Source organism: Mus pahari, chromosome 3 (assembly GCF_900095145.1).
Source record: "Mus pahari chromosome 3, PAHARI_EIJ_v1.1, whole genome shotgun sequence".
NCBI lineage: Eukaryota > Metazoa > Chordata > Mammalia > Rodentia > Muridae > Mus > Mus pahari.
Window position 1 is genome coordinate 100,740,118 of NC_034592.1, and position 14,712 is coordinate 100,754,829.

The following is a 14,712-nucleotide window of genomic DNA, read 5'->3' on the forward strand; positions in this document are numbered from 1 at the left end:
TGTCCTGGCACTAACTCTGTAGACCAGGCTGGCCTCGAACTCAGAAATCTGCCTGCCTCTGCCTCCCAAGTGCTGGGATTAAAGGCGTGCACCACCAACGTCCGGCTTGGGACTGATCTCTTTTAGTTATTTTCTTCATATTTTCCCCTGTGACACTATGAAGGTCCACTTCTTCAGTTAGCTAAATCTACCTGCGATTGGTGACAAGGTAATAGGACTCTAAACCATTGGGCACACAGGCAAAGCGGGAGACTACAGGCATAATAAGTAAGGGGAGTGTGTTGGTAGAGTAGAGCCAACTCACAAGTTACTACAGAGAGAGAGAGCACTCATCCTCAGCAGGAACTGAAGATAACTGGGTAGCCAGCAGTGTGGCTCCTGTGGCTGACCTCTGGAAAACACTGTATCAGATGCAGACTGCTTTACTGTATAGTCAGAGTGGCCCAGGCCTGGAGGTAAAGGGCAAAGTTCTTGGATGAAGTAAAGTTGGAATCCAAGGTGAGGAAGAAGGGAAGGAAGTATGGAAAAGTCCCTATGCTCACACAGGAAGCAAGAGAATGCAGAATTAGCTAACTGCTCAGCAGACTTAAGGGTGCTCTGTAGGGTGTGACTATATGTTAATAAGTACGCTCACTCACATATGATAATTAGGGGGACACCGGTTTCCTGAGTGCTTCAGTTCCTCTTTAAAATGGGGCTGTTCAAAAGATCATGTAAACAAGTCTATACTACAGTCCGACAGTTCACTGGGAGGAGACGGAACAACCCTCTGCTCTTCTGCTTGGGAGCCTTCAGGTGACTTTATCCTCAACACTCATCCTGCTCCTGTTCCCGTTCTCCTTCAGGATAAAACTAGCACTCTCTGCTCTTTCTTCCTCCGGCAGTACCTATGCTCTTTTGCTCCTTTCAGTCAATCACTGGTGTGCCCCCTGTGCAAGCTCCATACTGGCAGCTGTTTCTGCTAAACGGCACAACCATCTACCAGGATGCGCAGTGCCTTTCCCAGAGCCCTGACCCGTTCTGCACTGAAAAGGAAGGAAACAGCCTGACCTCCTCACATGCTGCCCGCCACCTCAGTCGCTGCAGCAGCAGCTGGACTGAGCACACTTCAGCCTCTTCTAGGCTCTGCTGTAAATCCCACCCGCTGCTCCTTCATTATAACTTCCTTAAGTTATAATGAAGGAAAGAGATTTTATTCTTCATTTCTGACAGTAAACCTTTAACTCACCTTCGCCACACATAGCAAAGAAGAAAGCTCACTTCTTGGATTTTTCAGATAGTTTAAGTATTTCTCCCTTTCATTTATTCTATCTGTAATTAGCCCTAGGCTATTATAATTAGCACTTCATATTGGAAAAATAAGTATTCTTCTTTTCTGGAAATGCCTTTAATTCTTCATCAGCATCATTTTGGTTGCCAAGCAACCCTCAATTTTATGTCCCATATTTGATGGAATTATGCCAGCATTATTTTTTTAGGATAGAGGAGAAACCTTGTATGCTAGCACAATTCTTGGCAAATACTAATGTTCATTGCAGGATCACAATTGGTTAAGATGTGAATATTCAACACACAGAGGTATGGCGAAACTATCCTTAAACATGCACTATGTTCACAGTATCCATGCATATCCATAGGAGAACGCTGAGACAAACCCAAGAATGTTCATAGGCTAATACTGTTTGTGGGGGTAGGATACAGAACTGTAATTTTTTCCTTTAAAAAGTTTTTAATAATGATTTTTAATCTTCTTTTACATACATTCGTGTTTTGCCTGCATGTATGTTTGTGTGAGGGTATTAGATTTACTGGAACTAGAATTATAGGTAGTTGTGAGTCACCATGTAAGTGCTGGGAATTGAACCAGGATCCTCTGGAAGAACTGCCAGTGCTTTTGACCTCGAACCATCTCTCCAACCCCAATGTTTTTCCTTTTTAAACTCTATTTCTGAAGTTTCCCAGAGTGAAGCAAATGGTTTTTAAAAGTTGTTAAAAATTTTTATATGAATTTTGAGTATTAGTTAAATATTTATAGTTGTAGGAACTTAAGAATGTGAATTAAATAAATATATATAATATTAACATAAACATGGTACTGTTCACAATAATTATTCAAAGGCTGGTTATTTCTAAAATAATTGTGAATATTTAAATAGATTAGATAAGTACTGTTAATGTTTTATGTATCTCATCACAAAATGTCCTACTTAGAACCAACATAGGCTCAGTCTATAGAAATAATTTAGAAAATGAGATTTAAATGTGATGAGAGTTTTAGTCTTCTAAGGTTATTGGTTCTATAAACAGTTAAAAGCACTTTATACATCAGTTCTGAAGGGTTTCCTTCAAGTTCACATTCAATATCATATTTAAGATCACATTATTTCTTCTTCCAGACAGTGCTTGGCTTTAGAACTGACAGAGTCAGGGAGAGCGGGGTTCTGAGTGCCAGAATGACCTGTGCACAGAAGTCTAGATTGTAGTAGGAACCAGACCGGCCTTAAGCTAATCCCAGAAATAAAGCCAAAGGCTTTCTCTCCTCCAGCAATAACTTGCAAACTGATCATTCCCAAGACTGTATAATACATATTATACACTGAATGGATTAAAATAATTTTCATTTTAATTAAAATGACAGGAAGATAGTTTCTAAGTGGTTGGAATATAGATTTTAAGTTTAGAATTAATAAAGGGTTAAAAGGCTAAGACAAATTTAGCTGCATAAAACCATGGAATTTCTACATATTGTAACAGTAAAATTAATGAAGGGATGAAAATAGGAGAAAGGCCATCAGCAAATGCTAGCCAAGAGATCAACAGGCCCAAACCTCTAGCAATAGAGAGCCTTAAACAGCGGATAACAAACAGGCATGAAGAGACTGTTCATGATCAGGAACACAGCTACACTCAAACTCACAAAACCCACGCCTGCTTAGCAAAGCTCGTGTGTTCATTCCGCTGAGGCTGTCAGCACGCAGTGGGAATAAAAGCAAATGAGCACTGCAGATGGCGCCCCAAACAGGTAGAGGGGGCATATCATGTGGCGGTCAGAAGTATAAGAAATTGAAAAAATAAGAGACGCTTAATCCTGCGGAATGTGAGGAGGTGAGTTAAGGGGAAAAACATATATAAGTAATCGGTTCAATTACAAATGAAAATCTCTTGGATTCATCTTTGTTCCATAATAATGTCTTTAAGAAAATCCCAGCTTTGTTGATGTTTGATTTCTTCATCTTGCCTTGACCACACAGAGAGTTGGTTACTTAGGGTATGAAAGAACCAAAAACCATGTCAGCCTTATCCCTAACTGAGTGACACAGAACAAGATTGTCAGCTTTGAGGGTCCCCTCCCTCTAGACACTGCTCTGACAGCACCCTGGGTTTGGTACTGACGATAGTCGTATACTGGTAAGCGTTTAACCTCGAGCTCTTTAGGGTTGGGTTTGAGGAGGCTGGGCTGGCAGTAATGTTGCTTATTCCCAAGGTGTGCCTACACTGGCAAAGCCAAGCTCCCAGCCTGCCTTGCTGCAGATGGACCAGTGGAGGCACTGCACTGCACTGCACTGCACTGCAGCAAAAGCCTCTGCAGTGCTTTCACCACACAGGCATGATGGACACACCCTCCTAAGCACATAGAACAGTAAACATGATCACACAATAGAAAGTGACCAATTTCCAATGCTTGTCTTCTGTGAACTTACTCAGCACGCATGTACATAACGGAATCTTTAATGGTGGCTATGTTTAACAACTGGCTTGCAAAATTAGACAAAATAGAACAGATTAAATCTTGTGTGCTGGATAATCATCCAGTATGCCACAGCTGGCAGATCAGGCTATCATCTCCCTCCACTCTCATACTCACACTTCCATAAAAAAGAAGATACGTTATAGGCCCATCTCCTCCTCAACATCATCAGCACTTGGTGATACACCCATCGCTGTCCATTCTTAGGATTCTCACACTCATGACAGGCCATGTGGTTTCTAAGATCCAATAGGTATGAAAAGATGCACCCTTTTCAACATTATAGTTGATTCAGCAAGGATCATTAAGTTATTATTAATTAATTAAATTATTCAGGATTATTAAGGATGTGAAGACTGTTTGGCATTGAAGTAACCTAGCTTCAGCAAGAGCTTCAGGCATGAGGCAACAATTAGAGGGCCAGGAGGTCAGTTTGCCCCAAAGAAGCCCTTCTCCGAGACTCTCAGAGGGCCAGCCACTGTTCTGTCAACAGAACAGACTGCTTTTGAATTCCTATTATTTCCCAATGAAAGCCTTAAAGAATCTACTGGCAAACGGGTTCATCTAGCTGGTTGTTCAGGGGAAGGTTGTTCATCTGGAAGGTTGTTCTGGCTCCTCCCAGCTCAGCCTCTTCTGGAAGGCCTCTCCTGGAGGCTGACTGGAGACAAGAACGGAGACCTTACTGTATAGCATCGGATCTGAACATCCCCAAAGCGGCAAATGTAAGACCGAAGAAAAGTCTTGGAGAGCAAGGAAGTACTGCCCCCATCCCCAACCCCCGAGTGTAAGGCTGACAGGTTGTAAATTTTGTTGATAACTTGTGCTGGGATTTCCAACATGCTCCCAGGCAAAGAGCATCTCTAATCAATCCTTGCTGGACCGCTTTCGTGCTTTCTGGCTTCCCCGAGAGCTTTATTGGTTTATAAATTGAAAAGCCTACTTGTGCCATTGCTTCTCAGAGCTGTTTGTTGTTGGTTTTGTTTTCCTAGAAAGCCTAAGAACATGTTCTGGGATGTCCAAGGAGCAAGTGGGCAACAGGGAAGTGGTGATCAGTATCAGTTCATGAGGAACTGCATGTCTGACAAACTCACACAGGATGAGACTCTATTCCAGCAGAGAGAACACAAGCCTCAGAGAGCCGACCTGAGCTTTGGTCTCAGCAGCTGGCCCAATGATGAGCTGGGCCAGGCATGTGTCCTTTCCTTCTTCCCAATCCCAGTTCCCTATCAGCTAAGAGAGGACACTGACAAGGCACAGTGCCGTTCAGACCCAGCAGGGTCAGATCAGGGAAAGGCCCATTCCCCCACTGCACCCATGTTCCCTAAGTGCTCAGCTACTCCACACCCTCTGTCTTTCAGTCAGCAGTAAGATTCATTTCTCTGGGTCCACCTACTGAAGAAAAGTACCCAGAACTCCTGAGAAATTGTGGCTCTTACGTATCATCGTTTGAAGGACTGATTTCTGCCCCAGTACACAGGGAGGGCTCCTGGAGATAATGCCATACAGGAAAGTTTGAGGTAAAGAGGGTTAAACCATCTCCTTCCTCAGACCCAAGAGTCACCAGAACTCACACACATGAAAGGGAAGATCTCACAGGGGCACTGGCTGATACCAGCCCAGCAGAGACATGGTAAAGGGCTCTTTAGCCTATGTGGCACACCGAACAAAGAATGCCAATTCTCTGCACAGTGCTCGCAACAGCCATGCTGGGCACTTCTGACACCCCCAGGTGTTTAGGATAGGGTGTACCCCGCAAATGACTGCTTGTTGTTTTCTATGAGAAACCTTGTAAATTTGGGGAATTCCACTGAGGAGGCTGCAGGGGCAGCTGTGGCTTACCCATGGGGCTTGTTATCAGCAGTAGGTAAGGCTTTGTATATGTGACCTTATATACGTGGCTCGGTGCTTGCAGGTGTCGGTGCTAAGTACCCATCTGGGTCATAGCGCGTGGTGTGGTGCCTGTCACCTCTACTTCTCGCCTCCGTGTGCAGAGTTAAAGCTGCAGAGGGATGAGGAATAGCCAACCTTCACATTGCTGTGGAGGGGACAGTGGTTCCAGCAAGCATGTGTTTACCCTTACTCAGCTCCAGTTTCAAAGACTGTAATTCCTTAAGGGCTGGCTATGAGGAGCTTAGCATTCAACTAGCCCATAGTACAGAAACTATTCTTACTAGTTGTAGGGCTTTTCTAGATTGGGAAACATTAGCACAACGCATACGCATAGAAACTTACAAATATGAGTTAGACTCCATTAATTTCAGCCAGACAGTTGATGGCATAAAGGTGAAGTCTGACTGTTTCTTGCACTGAACGGAATGTGGTTTCTAACTGAGGGAGACCAGGCCTGCAGACTAGCAAACACAGGTTGCCGGCCTACCTTGTGCAACATGAAATCTGAAATCTCTTCTGAGACTGTGAGGCCTGTCTTGGGGAGTGAGCCACATCTGCACGAGCTCAGGGTACAAATAGCTGCTGGGGGTAGAGGCAGAAGAAAAAGGCAGCCTGTTTTCTATTTAGATGGTGGGTACAGGGTGTGTCGTTTCAGATCTCAGATGCTCCACTTTTCTTCTTGTTCACCCAATGGAGATAATAATACTTGACCTACTTCAGGGTTGTTTTGAGTATAGAAGAAAAATTAATACATAAGGAACACCAAGAAAAAAAATAACACCCCATATAATATAAGCCACTTGGATGCACTGTCCTTGGCCCTGACATCTGGATCTGGACACAGAGGAACTGCTTGCCACCGTGCTTTCTGGGGAATGTGTGCAATTGTTCCCTGATGCTATCAGAGTTCTCTTGCAGGGAGAGGAGACATAAAAGGACCTTGTCACTTGGGGTATTTGATTTTTCCATTTGGCCCCGATGCTGGGAGCCCTCTTGCAAAGTGAGAAAGAAGCGAAAAGCCTAAGTGCTTCTCATAGGCCTTTAACCTGTTAACAGATGGTGTGTTTCACCTGCTGCGATGATCTACCTCCTCACGCTGGGAGCAGGTTAACTAGCAGCCACATTCGGGATCTGTAGCATGCCCTCTGATTAACACAGAAGGTGGGAGTGGGCTGGTGCAGGGTTAAAGCAACGGAATGGAGGCTTGGTGCTTCTAATCACAGGTCTGTAACCTCCTGAGATGGAGAGGTTTGCTGGGGGGGCCGTCCACCGTACCTTCATTTGCATTCGCATCCTTAAAGGCCTTGTACTCCAGCCTTCCAAGAGAACAGTTGCTGGAAGGGATGGACACCTGATAATTATGCTCAAGAGACAGCTTTCAGTATACACGTCTCAATGCCCACGAGGTTTTAAACAGCAATTAGATTATCCCTTAGGTGTACCTGACACATGAATAAAACCTGTTTCCAGAAAAATCTACCTACTGTTTGTTTCTCTCCTCAGGTCAGTTGTCTTCCCTCTCCAGTACCCCAGTCAGACTCTCTGACCTCGGGCCAGTCAGACTCTCTGTGACCTCAGGCATTGTCTGCTTACTCGGTCTCGAAGGAGTCACCACCTGAGGCCATCAGGAAGGCTGGCTGCTGTGGCAGGAACTAAACTTTACACTGGGTTTTGTTTTAACTAATTAAAATGTGTGTGACAATGTGTGTCCCCTGTGTTGGGGGGCTGTGGGCGCTGTGTACACAGCCTCGTGAAATACATCCGAGGCGTCATCATGAAGGTGAAGGGAGCAGGTAGGGAAAAGTAAAGAAAGGAATTAGGCAAGGTGCCTTTATCTTCAAACGGGCTTATCACGGCTCAGTGTGCAGCTCCTCCCACAAGAGCTGGGTCAACTGATAACAAGAGGAGGCCCAGTCACAAAGGCATCCTTCTAACTCTTCCCTGGTTTTGGCTGTTTTGTGTTTTTCATGTAAACTCCGTGATGGGAAATTCTGTAACATATAATACAGAAGGCTTGGTTTTGTCCACAGCATGCCTATGCCCCAGGGGATGTGAGGTGGTGACTGGTTCTTATCAATAAGTGCCCAGATTCAAGCCCTACCTAGTACAAGGAGCTTGCTCCTGAACACCACACCTTCATTTGTTATTGTGTGTGTGTGTGTGTGTGTGTGTGTGTGTGTGTGAATGTGTTCCTGAACACCACACCTTCACTTATTACTGAGTGTGTGTGTGCATGTGTGTGTGAGTATGTGTGTTTTCCAAATGCCATACCTTTACTTATTATCACAGGTATGTGCATGTATGTGTGTGTGTGTGTGTGTGTGTGTGTGTGTATCTGTGTGTCTGTGTGTCTGTGTGTTCCTCAACCGGGTATTTCACAGGTGTCATAAGTGCTAATGAAACAGGTACTTGGTCACTGTGACTTTCCTGGGTGCCACCCAGTGCAGGGTCAGGCATAATTACAGACTTAATAGATTTCTTGGTAGTGGCCTGAGGGACTTTAGCCTCAGTGGCACTTACTTAGCTACGGCCCTTTAAAGCACTACTTTTCATCTTCACATATTGCAGGAAACAATGCACCACGGCTTTTGTAGGGCTGGTTGGGGGAGTGGGTTATGATTGGTTCTGTAAAGGACTCCAAAATTGGCCATGTATTTTTGAGGTTGAAGCTACAAGTATTAGAAGGGTAAGAAAACAGGCTCGAACTCATCGGGTAGTTGGATGACTGGTAGAAAAAAGAAGAGAGCTCATATGATAAACACAGTTATGGTCCCAGCGTTCTCAGCAGTAAAGGTCCTTATTCATGCAATAGTTATACTATGCTCTCTGCAGGTCTACTGAATACGATTAGCAGTCAAGGAGCTTGACTGCTAATCTAACAACACTAACTACAACCACACTGTTATCTAACAACACTAACTACTATCATGTGGCCACTGGTCTCCACCAGCTTCTAGCTGTCTCCTGGAATGTGTAAATTGTCTATGATGATTTTGAGACGCAAAGTTATTCAATCTAGAGTGACGATGTAGCTTAGCAGTAGAAAATTCATCTTGAGGTAGTCTTTCAGAAAAAGATAAATCAGGGAGCAGAATGAATGGCCTTTTCTTTTTCAGGCATGGAGCCTGCACTCAAGCCCTTGCCTGTTAGGTAAACACTGTCCCTGAGTCACACACCCAATCTGCCTCCTTTCAAAGTCAAGAAGTCTACAGCCAACAGTACTTAAAAGTAGTGGTTCTCAAAGTGGAGTTCTGGGAGCAGCTGTGAAGGCCTCACCTGGGACCTTGTTAGAAATGCAAATTGTTGGACCCCACCCTGGCCAGACCTACTCAGGCAGAAACTCTGGGGGCGGGACCTAACCATCTGCATTACTAAAAAAAAAAAATCAAACCCCCAAAACTCTACATGACTACGTGTGCAAGAATGTTTAAGAAGCACTGTTTTAAACCAACACTGAGGCAGTTACACAAAAAGAATCTCCCCAAAGTGCCAAGTCTTTCCCAAGTCTATAAATAAGGTCCTTGTTTGGACCTACACATCAACAGTCCCCACTTCTGAGAGCTGAGCACACCTCCCCTCTACTCTTCAGGAGGATCAGGCTGGGGTGGGCTGATGCTTCAGAGCTGAGTCCCACAAATTCATCTCCTTCCCAGAGGGAGATGCATGAACATAGAAAAGGGGACATGGGGGATGCTGAACAATCTCTGAATTAATGGGTTTCACTGAAATCTGTTGGTTTTAATTCTGCCCTTTTGGAAGCAAACCCAGTATTTAGTATTACTTTCAAGTCACCATTTCATAAGCAACCATCAAAAGAAAACGTTTGAATAAAAAGAAATCTTTTCAGGGTGCTGCTTGTTGGCAGTACATGCACTGCCGCCGGCCTATGTGCCCATGTGCTCAGGTCCTCCCACCTCGGCCTGCAACACAAGAGCTCCTCAGCTTCTAGTCACAAACACAGCACAAGCCCAGATGGTAAGGGGGGAACTGCAGAGACCTTATTTGTCCAAATGACCTAAAAGTTTTCAAATTGTATTTGGCGGTGTGAGACAGACTTAATGATTTTTCGACCACAAGAACTGGAGGAGAAGAATACCCAATAGCAATTTATGATTTTTTTTTTCCCACCATGAGACAAGCTACCATGCGAGGAAAATGCCAACTTCGCTCACTAAGTTCTCACTTCAAACCGTACTTCTCATCACAACCTATTCCGCCTACATAGTCATGTGCCATAAGCGCTACAGACTGTCTCCAACATTTCAAAAGCTCAAAAGCTATTTTTAAAGCCAAATACAATCTAGGTTGCTCTTGTATAAGACACTTTTTAAGGCAAAGAAGAAAGTAACATAGCAGTCTCTATATAGGTGGGCAGTTGCCCAACTCACCAAAAGATTGAATGCAGCTGTCAATAAGATCATCCAGGCTGGCTCCTTTGGCCAAATGTCCCAGGGACACCATCATTCGGAACTGGGTGATCTGGGCCAAGCTGGGCTGGGCAGGAAGAGGGCTGTTGGTTGATTTGGCCTCTAGTCTTGCTTTGGGGCCAGCTCTGGAGCCATGGCAAGGTTTCCTGGGGGGAAAGAGAGACTCAAGTGAGGATGGACAGAGCAGCTGTGGGTCTCGATGGCAGCTCCGAAGACCAAGCGAAGAGGAGATGGGACAGTGAGTCCCTGAAGATGGGCTGGTAGAAGGCATACCCCTCCCACTTGGCAAAAGCACTGAACGGACTGGTTGGCTGTTAAAGAGACATCTCAGCAAATGACAAGGTGAGATTCCAGGGCAGCAGTAGCCGTTTCCCCATTGGTGTGAGGACTGCTCTATGCTGCCGTCTCTCTTCCAGAAGGGGAGATGCAGAGGGAAGAGGATACCTCGGGAGCCCTTAGCTTCTAGTTGCTAGGCTACGGACCTGGGGTCTGAAGGACTGGTTCAGTTAGCATCCTTTTTGGATAGCTTCATTCATTTAAGCAATGCCTAAGATACAGAAGGGCAGGAGGTCCCCTGGACTAGCTTTAAGGATCTTGAAGAAGTAGGGGGTGACATTTAGATTTTTCAGTCATCTCTGCATTTCTTACAAATCTTGGTTGGTTTTAATAAATGGTTTCATTTTTGATAACACAAGGAACCACTATGAATCATTTAGACCAGTAAACAGTATTCCATCGAGTCTTTGCATTGATCCTCAACAAAGAGAAACTGGGGAGGGGTTGGCTCTGAGCTGAGCTCCTTGCTCTAGAGCTGAATGTAAAATAAGCATTTTGGATCTGGAAATGGCTTAGGAGTCTGGTGGCGCTTCATCTGCTCATCCTTAGCTTGGCGTGATCTGGTTGATACAGGTCACCCTGCAAAGTGTCTCATGCAGTAGGTTTTATTTTCCTCTTTATTAAAAACCACAAGGAGACCCGCGTCTATAATCTTTGAAGGTTCAATAATGATAGACATTTTTTGCTGATAGCTTTTTTGGCATGTACTTAGTTCTCTTCTCATTGCACCTTTGGCTAATTTATAGTTTACTGTCAAAGAAGAGAAGGAGTTAACAGTCTAGAAACATAGCACATATTATAAACACAAATCTGCATTGATTCGCCACATACTTATTCCCATGAGTAAGATATTACAGTAGGTCAGGGGAGACCATGGTGAGATAGCCTTTGTAACTTTCTCTGTAAATTATACATGTCCATAGCATGTCAGTTACTCTTGTATAAAGCCACCTCGTGGTTCCCTAATACACAAAGCTCTAGTAGGAGAACCTGACCAAGACAACGAGTGTAACCACATAACTTCTAGGTGAATGTCTCAAGAGGACAAAGCGGAAGGCAAAGCAGTTTCCAGGGTCTGGGTCGAAGAGCTCTTCTGACAAGGTCTAAGCCTCATGCAGCAGAGGCCAACCAAATCCTTAGTTAAAACAAACAAGCATGCAAGCAAGCAAACAAACAAACAAAGATCCACTCCCCCCCCACCCCAGGCACACCTGGGTTTGGAGAAATCATCCTGCACAAAGACGGTACCCTGAACACAGGACACAGCACACAGCCAGACTCCAGGGGTCCTGCTGGCCCCCTTCCATTTCTGTGCCAACTTCAGAGCATCGGGCTGTGGTGTGTGCATGGAGCTCAGTTGCAAGCTGGGACCAATAAAGCGCAGTCACCCTGGTGACTTGGAACACGCTAACCCAAGCCACTGATCCCCAAAGTATCAGGCTGGTGCTGTAGAAATCCACCAAACTCTTGACCACCACTGATTTTTTTTTCCAGGCCCCAAGACTGTCAGGTCAGTGTCTGAGAATAAACTGACAACCTGAAAACAGCAACAGTCCGCATGAGGTTTCCATGTTCCAGAGATACTGTATAGGATTTGCATTGTGTCTGAAGCTACAGTCTAGAAAGATGCTGCCTTGTGGTGTGGAAACTGAGTCTTACACATACTGAGGCTGTTCATATGGGCTATCTCAGGGACTAGTACCTGGGGCCCCTCTTGCTTTTATTCATCTAGTAGGCTTTATTATTATTAGTTTTTTTGCATGAAACTGTGTTCATCACCACACTGAAATTGGTGAGTAGATTGTCAAGAGCCTAAAAGGACTTTTACTCAATGTATAACAACCACGTGCTTCAGAAAGATGGCTGGTGACGTAGAGGCAGCATCTCAGCTCTTACTTGTTCAGCGGGTTCCTGAAATGGTCCCCAGGACCCAAGAGCTGGCTAGTCATCTGTCCAGTCCTTTCCCAAACACCTATAGCTATGCAACAGAGCTAGCAGCCGGCTTCCTTAGCACCAAGCCACACTTCCTAGCTCAGCTCCCTTCCCTTCCTAGAGAAAAGGCAACTCTGTCAACCTAGCCCAGTGAGGAGCGATTCAGAGGGCATGGGAAACTAGGGAAGGTAAAGTGTTAAAAGCCAATGGCACTCTGTGGGTTGTAAGCTTTGTCCAGTCTCTTGACTGCTTGCCCTGGAACAACTCCCAGATCACGTTCTCTTCTTTTCTCTCTTTCTTTAACATTTTTTTTAAAAAAGAACTTTTTTTTGCTTGTTTTGGTTTTGTTTGTTTGTTTCTGTGAGACAGGGATCTTACTAATGTAGCCCTGAGTGGCCTGAAACTCTGTATCAGTCCTTTCTATTCGGTGCTGGGATTGCAAATATGCCCCATCATACCTGACTGAAAACGAACAATCCTACCACTCCACCAAGATGCAACCAAAGGAATTAAAAGGAATATCTTAATTTCTTTCTTACATGATGCTAGGGACCAAAGCCAGGATTGTTGCATGGCAGGCAAACACTCTTCCCCGAGTTAGATCCCTGCCCCACATCCTCTGCCCTCTCCCCTCCCTCCACTTCTTGGTGGGGTGGTTGAAGGCAAGGATTTATACAGTGCTTAGTTATAGGCAACTTTGAGAGTGCTTTAACCATCTGAAGAATGAACAGCCTCTAATTCTACAAAGTCATGTTTTTAAAGGGCAGTAGCCACACGTTTCCAGTTAAACTTATGAATTAAATAAAACAAAATAACCACCACCACAACAACAAAAGCTTGAAAGAAACCCATTAACTTCAAGATGTTTTCTCAGCCCTGCAGTGGTCAGTGTCTGCCTTCCCCACCCCCCAGAGCCTGGGGAGAGGTTTCGAAGTCTGAACAGATTTGGGGCACAGTTATCCTCAGGGCAAAGGAGGAAACAGAGGAGGGCCAGGACATCTCGTGGTTGCTTATAAGAAAAGGCAGCTTTCTCAGGGCCATTTCTGCTGAGTGTACCTTCCACTCCTGCCCCACGCTGCCAATAATGCAGAGTTAATTCAGTGGACAAACCCACTATAGTGTAACGCAATGCAATGTAGAGAATACTCAGGGGATGATATGGCCCAACAGGATATTTTAATGATCAGATCAGGCATGGTGTTGTCATATCTGAGTCCACATGAATGGCGTTGTGAAGGACACAACGTGCTCGGCCCTAACCAAGGCTAAGTGGTGTCCAGGTAGGTACAGGGTGCTGGTGTTTTGAGGACAAACGCTAAATTTCTTGACATCCCTCTAACCCCCACCCCAGGCCCCTTATTGCTGCCCAAGAGATGGACACTCTTCCTTCACCTTCGGTGTCCCAAACATCTCTGTAGAGTATGAGGGGAGGAGTGTAGACTCATAGATCATTGATTTGGAAACTTTTTTTTCCTCAAAGGGCAGCCAAGCACAACCACCTCCGCTGGCAGCCATTGCTGGGAGTCGCTCCTGAAAGGCCAGGAGAGTCCACAAGGTGGCGCTGCCCTAGACCCGCACCCGCAGCAGGTGCCAGGGGCACGGAAAGTGTGCGAGTGGGAGTTCCCGGGGGGTGCCCTGACGCAGAGCATCCAGGGAGGTCGACTGTTGTGGGCGCTGGGTAGGTGAAAGGTTTGGTTGGGCCCAGACCACTCCAGATCTACCCAGGTGACCTGTGGCCTCGCCACCCCAGCAGCCCCAACTCTGTCTTCCCGGCCTGGTGTACTGGACTCTGAGGTTGTCTGTATCCCGCCTATCTTGACCTGGCTCCCAGGTCCCCCATCATGGTCTACCCCTGTAAGCAACTCTCCTCTGAGGGAGGCGCCCTGGTCGTCTAGTCCCTCCTCGTGCCCACTGGAGAGGACCACAGGGGACACCGCTCAGCTATCCCTCCCCAGTAGAGGTGCAGCGCTCTCCGAGGAGACGCAGCTACTCACCGCGGAGCCTCTCTCGCCTTGCCCAGGGTTCCCATGGCCGCGGCTCTCTGCGACCCTGGAGCCGTCTCACCTGGAGCGGTGGGATCGGCTCGGCCGGGCGCCGCGCATCCCTCGGCCGCCGCCGGCCCTCGCAGCCCGGAGCCGGCCACTCTCGGAGCCCGGCGAGCCGACCCAGGCGCACCCGCAGGCACAAAGTTTGTGCGAGCGCGCTCCCTACGCTCGCTCCCGCGCGCGCGCACACTCTCTAGCACCAACCACCTGACAGGCGTTGATGTTATCATCAGGCTGGAGGAAACGTGGGGCGCCCTTAGTTCTTCTTCGAATCCTGCCCCCATTACTTGGAAGCGCCCCGAGGGCTTGCGCCGCCCTAGCGTCTCCCTTCATC

The 14,712-nt window shown here is 46.2% G+C and overlaps 1 protein-coding gene across 1 annotated transcript in view; it reads right to left on the bottom strand.

Annotated features, from left to right (window-relative positions):
• Rasgrp1 (RAS guanyl releasing protein 1) overlaps positions 1 to 14,660 on the bottom strand; it is a 62,315-nt gene extending 47,655 nt beyond the window's left edge. The window contains exons 1-2 of the mRNA XM_021192217.2: positions 14,328 to 14,660; positions 10,027 to 10,211 (exon numbers count right to left, since the gene is read on the bottom strand). Of these exons, the coding sequence (XP_021047876.1) occupies positions 10,027 to 10,211; positions 14,328 to 14,608 (466 nt within the window). The 5' untranslated portion in view covers positions 14,609 to 14,660. The remainder of the gene's footprint in view (positions 1 to 10,026; positions 10,212 to 14,327) is intronic.
• Between the last annotated feature and the right edge of the window lie 52 nt (positions 14,661 to 14,712).